Source organism: Odontomachus brunneus, unplaced genomic scaffold (assembly GCF_010583005.1).
Source record: "Odontomachus brunneus isolate Ranch 3 - 2012 unplaced genomic scaffold, Obru_v1 Obru_scaffold_170, whole genome shotgun sequence".
In the NCBI taxonomy this organism is placed as follows: domain Eukaryota; kingdom Metazoa; phylum Arthropoda; class Insecta; order Hymenoptera; family Formicidae; genus Odontomachus; species Odontomachus brunneus.
Genome location: NW_022639620.1, coordinates 548049 through 549094, shown reverse-complemented (window position 1 = coordinate 549094; position 1046 = coordinate 548049). Strand labels below are relative to the sequence as shown.

The 1046-nt window shown below is 39.4% G+C and overlaps 1 protein-coding gene across 1 annotated transcript in view; it reads right to left on the bottom strand.

The window, feature by feature from the left end:
- Positions 1-128, bottom strand: part of LOC116851280 — a 2694-nt gene extending 2566 nt beyond the window's left edge. The window contains exon 1 of the mRNA XM_032830562.1: positions 107-128. Coding sequence (XP_032686453.1) covers positions 107-128 — 22 coding nt within the window. The remainder of the gene's footprint in view (positions 1-106) is intronic.
- Between the last annotated feature and the right edge of the window lie 918 nt (positions 129-1046).

Here is a 1046-nt window from a genome sequence, read left to right as displayed (position 1 = left end):
AGAAACCGTAATCGCTCAATGCGATAAGGCGTCCCGCTGCTAACATAAACAGGAGCATGAAAACTGAATCCAAACACCACTCAGGACCGACGCGGTGACATCATACCGATGGGATGAATCTCTTCCATCTCTATGACTCCATCAGCCAATCAGGAAACGACTCTCAGCGACAAAGCGACATATAAAAACGCGCGCATTTGTTGAGAAGGCGATTATTTCTTCTCATAATTAGTCTCTGATAATTCTCGTGTATTTATTTGGAATATATTAGTCGTAAAATCCGACTGTGTTGTAATTACTTTTGCCTACCCTTCATTTTTCGAACGTTGCGAAATCGAAATTTGGAATCGCGGGCCGCATCAACCCGCGCAGCGCCGGAACATCCGGGACAGAGCCAGGAGAACAAGCAGCGCTGATTTTTCGCCAGATTCATCGATCGTTTTGCCAGGATAAACTCGGTAAAAAGCAGAGTGACCCAAAAGCGGAGTCATCACTCTGTACCGTCCACGTAAGTCACTAATTTCAGTACTTTCAAATTTCCCTATATAGTTATCTATCGTGGACGTAACAATTTATTATATAGCCCACGTCAGAATAGACGCTTCTGGTTTTACACACTATTCAAAACAATAACATTTCAATTATCTACTACATTTATCTACATCTACTATATTTATTATACAGCTCACGTCAGAATAGACGCCTCTAGTTTTATATATTATTGGAAATAATTACATTGCAATTTACATGTACAATATTTTTAATGCAGCTCACGTCAGCATAGACGCCTCTGGTTTTACACATTATTCCAAACAATTACATTACTGAAAAGTGGCGCTCGTATCGCTGCATCATTCTGTCCTTCTTTCTTTCTTGGTGAACAAGGATAGAATAATTGTTGCAGTGATGAAATCGCCAAACATAATGTAGCTATAACAAAAAGAAAGCGTCCATTTTGCAAGCACAGACTTATAAGCACTTTTTTCAGTCTTTCTGTTGGATGTTATGCAAATGTACATCTACAATATTTATTATGCAGCTCACGT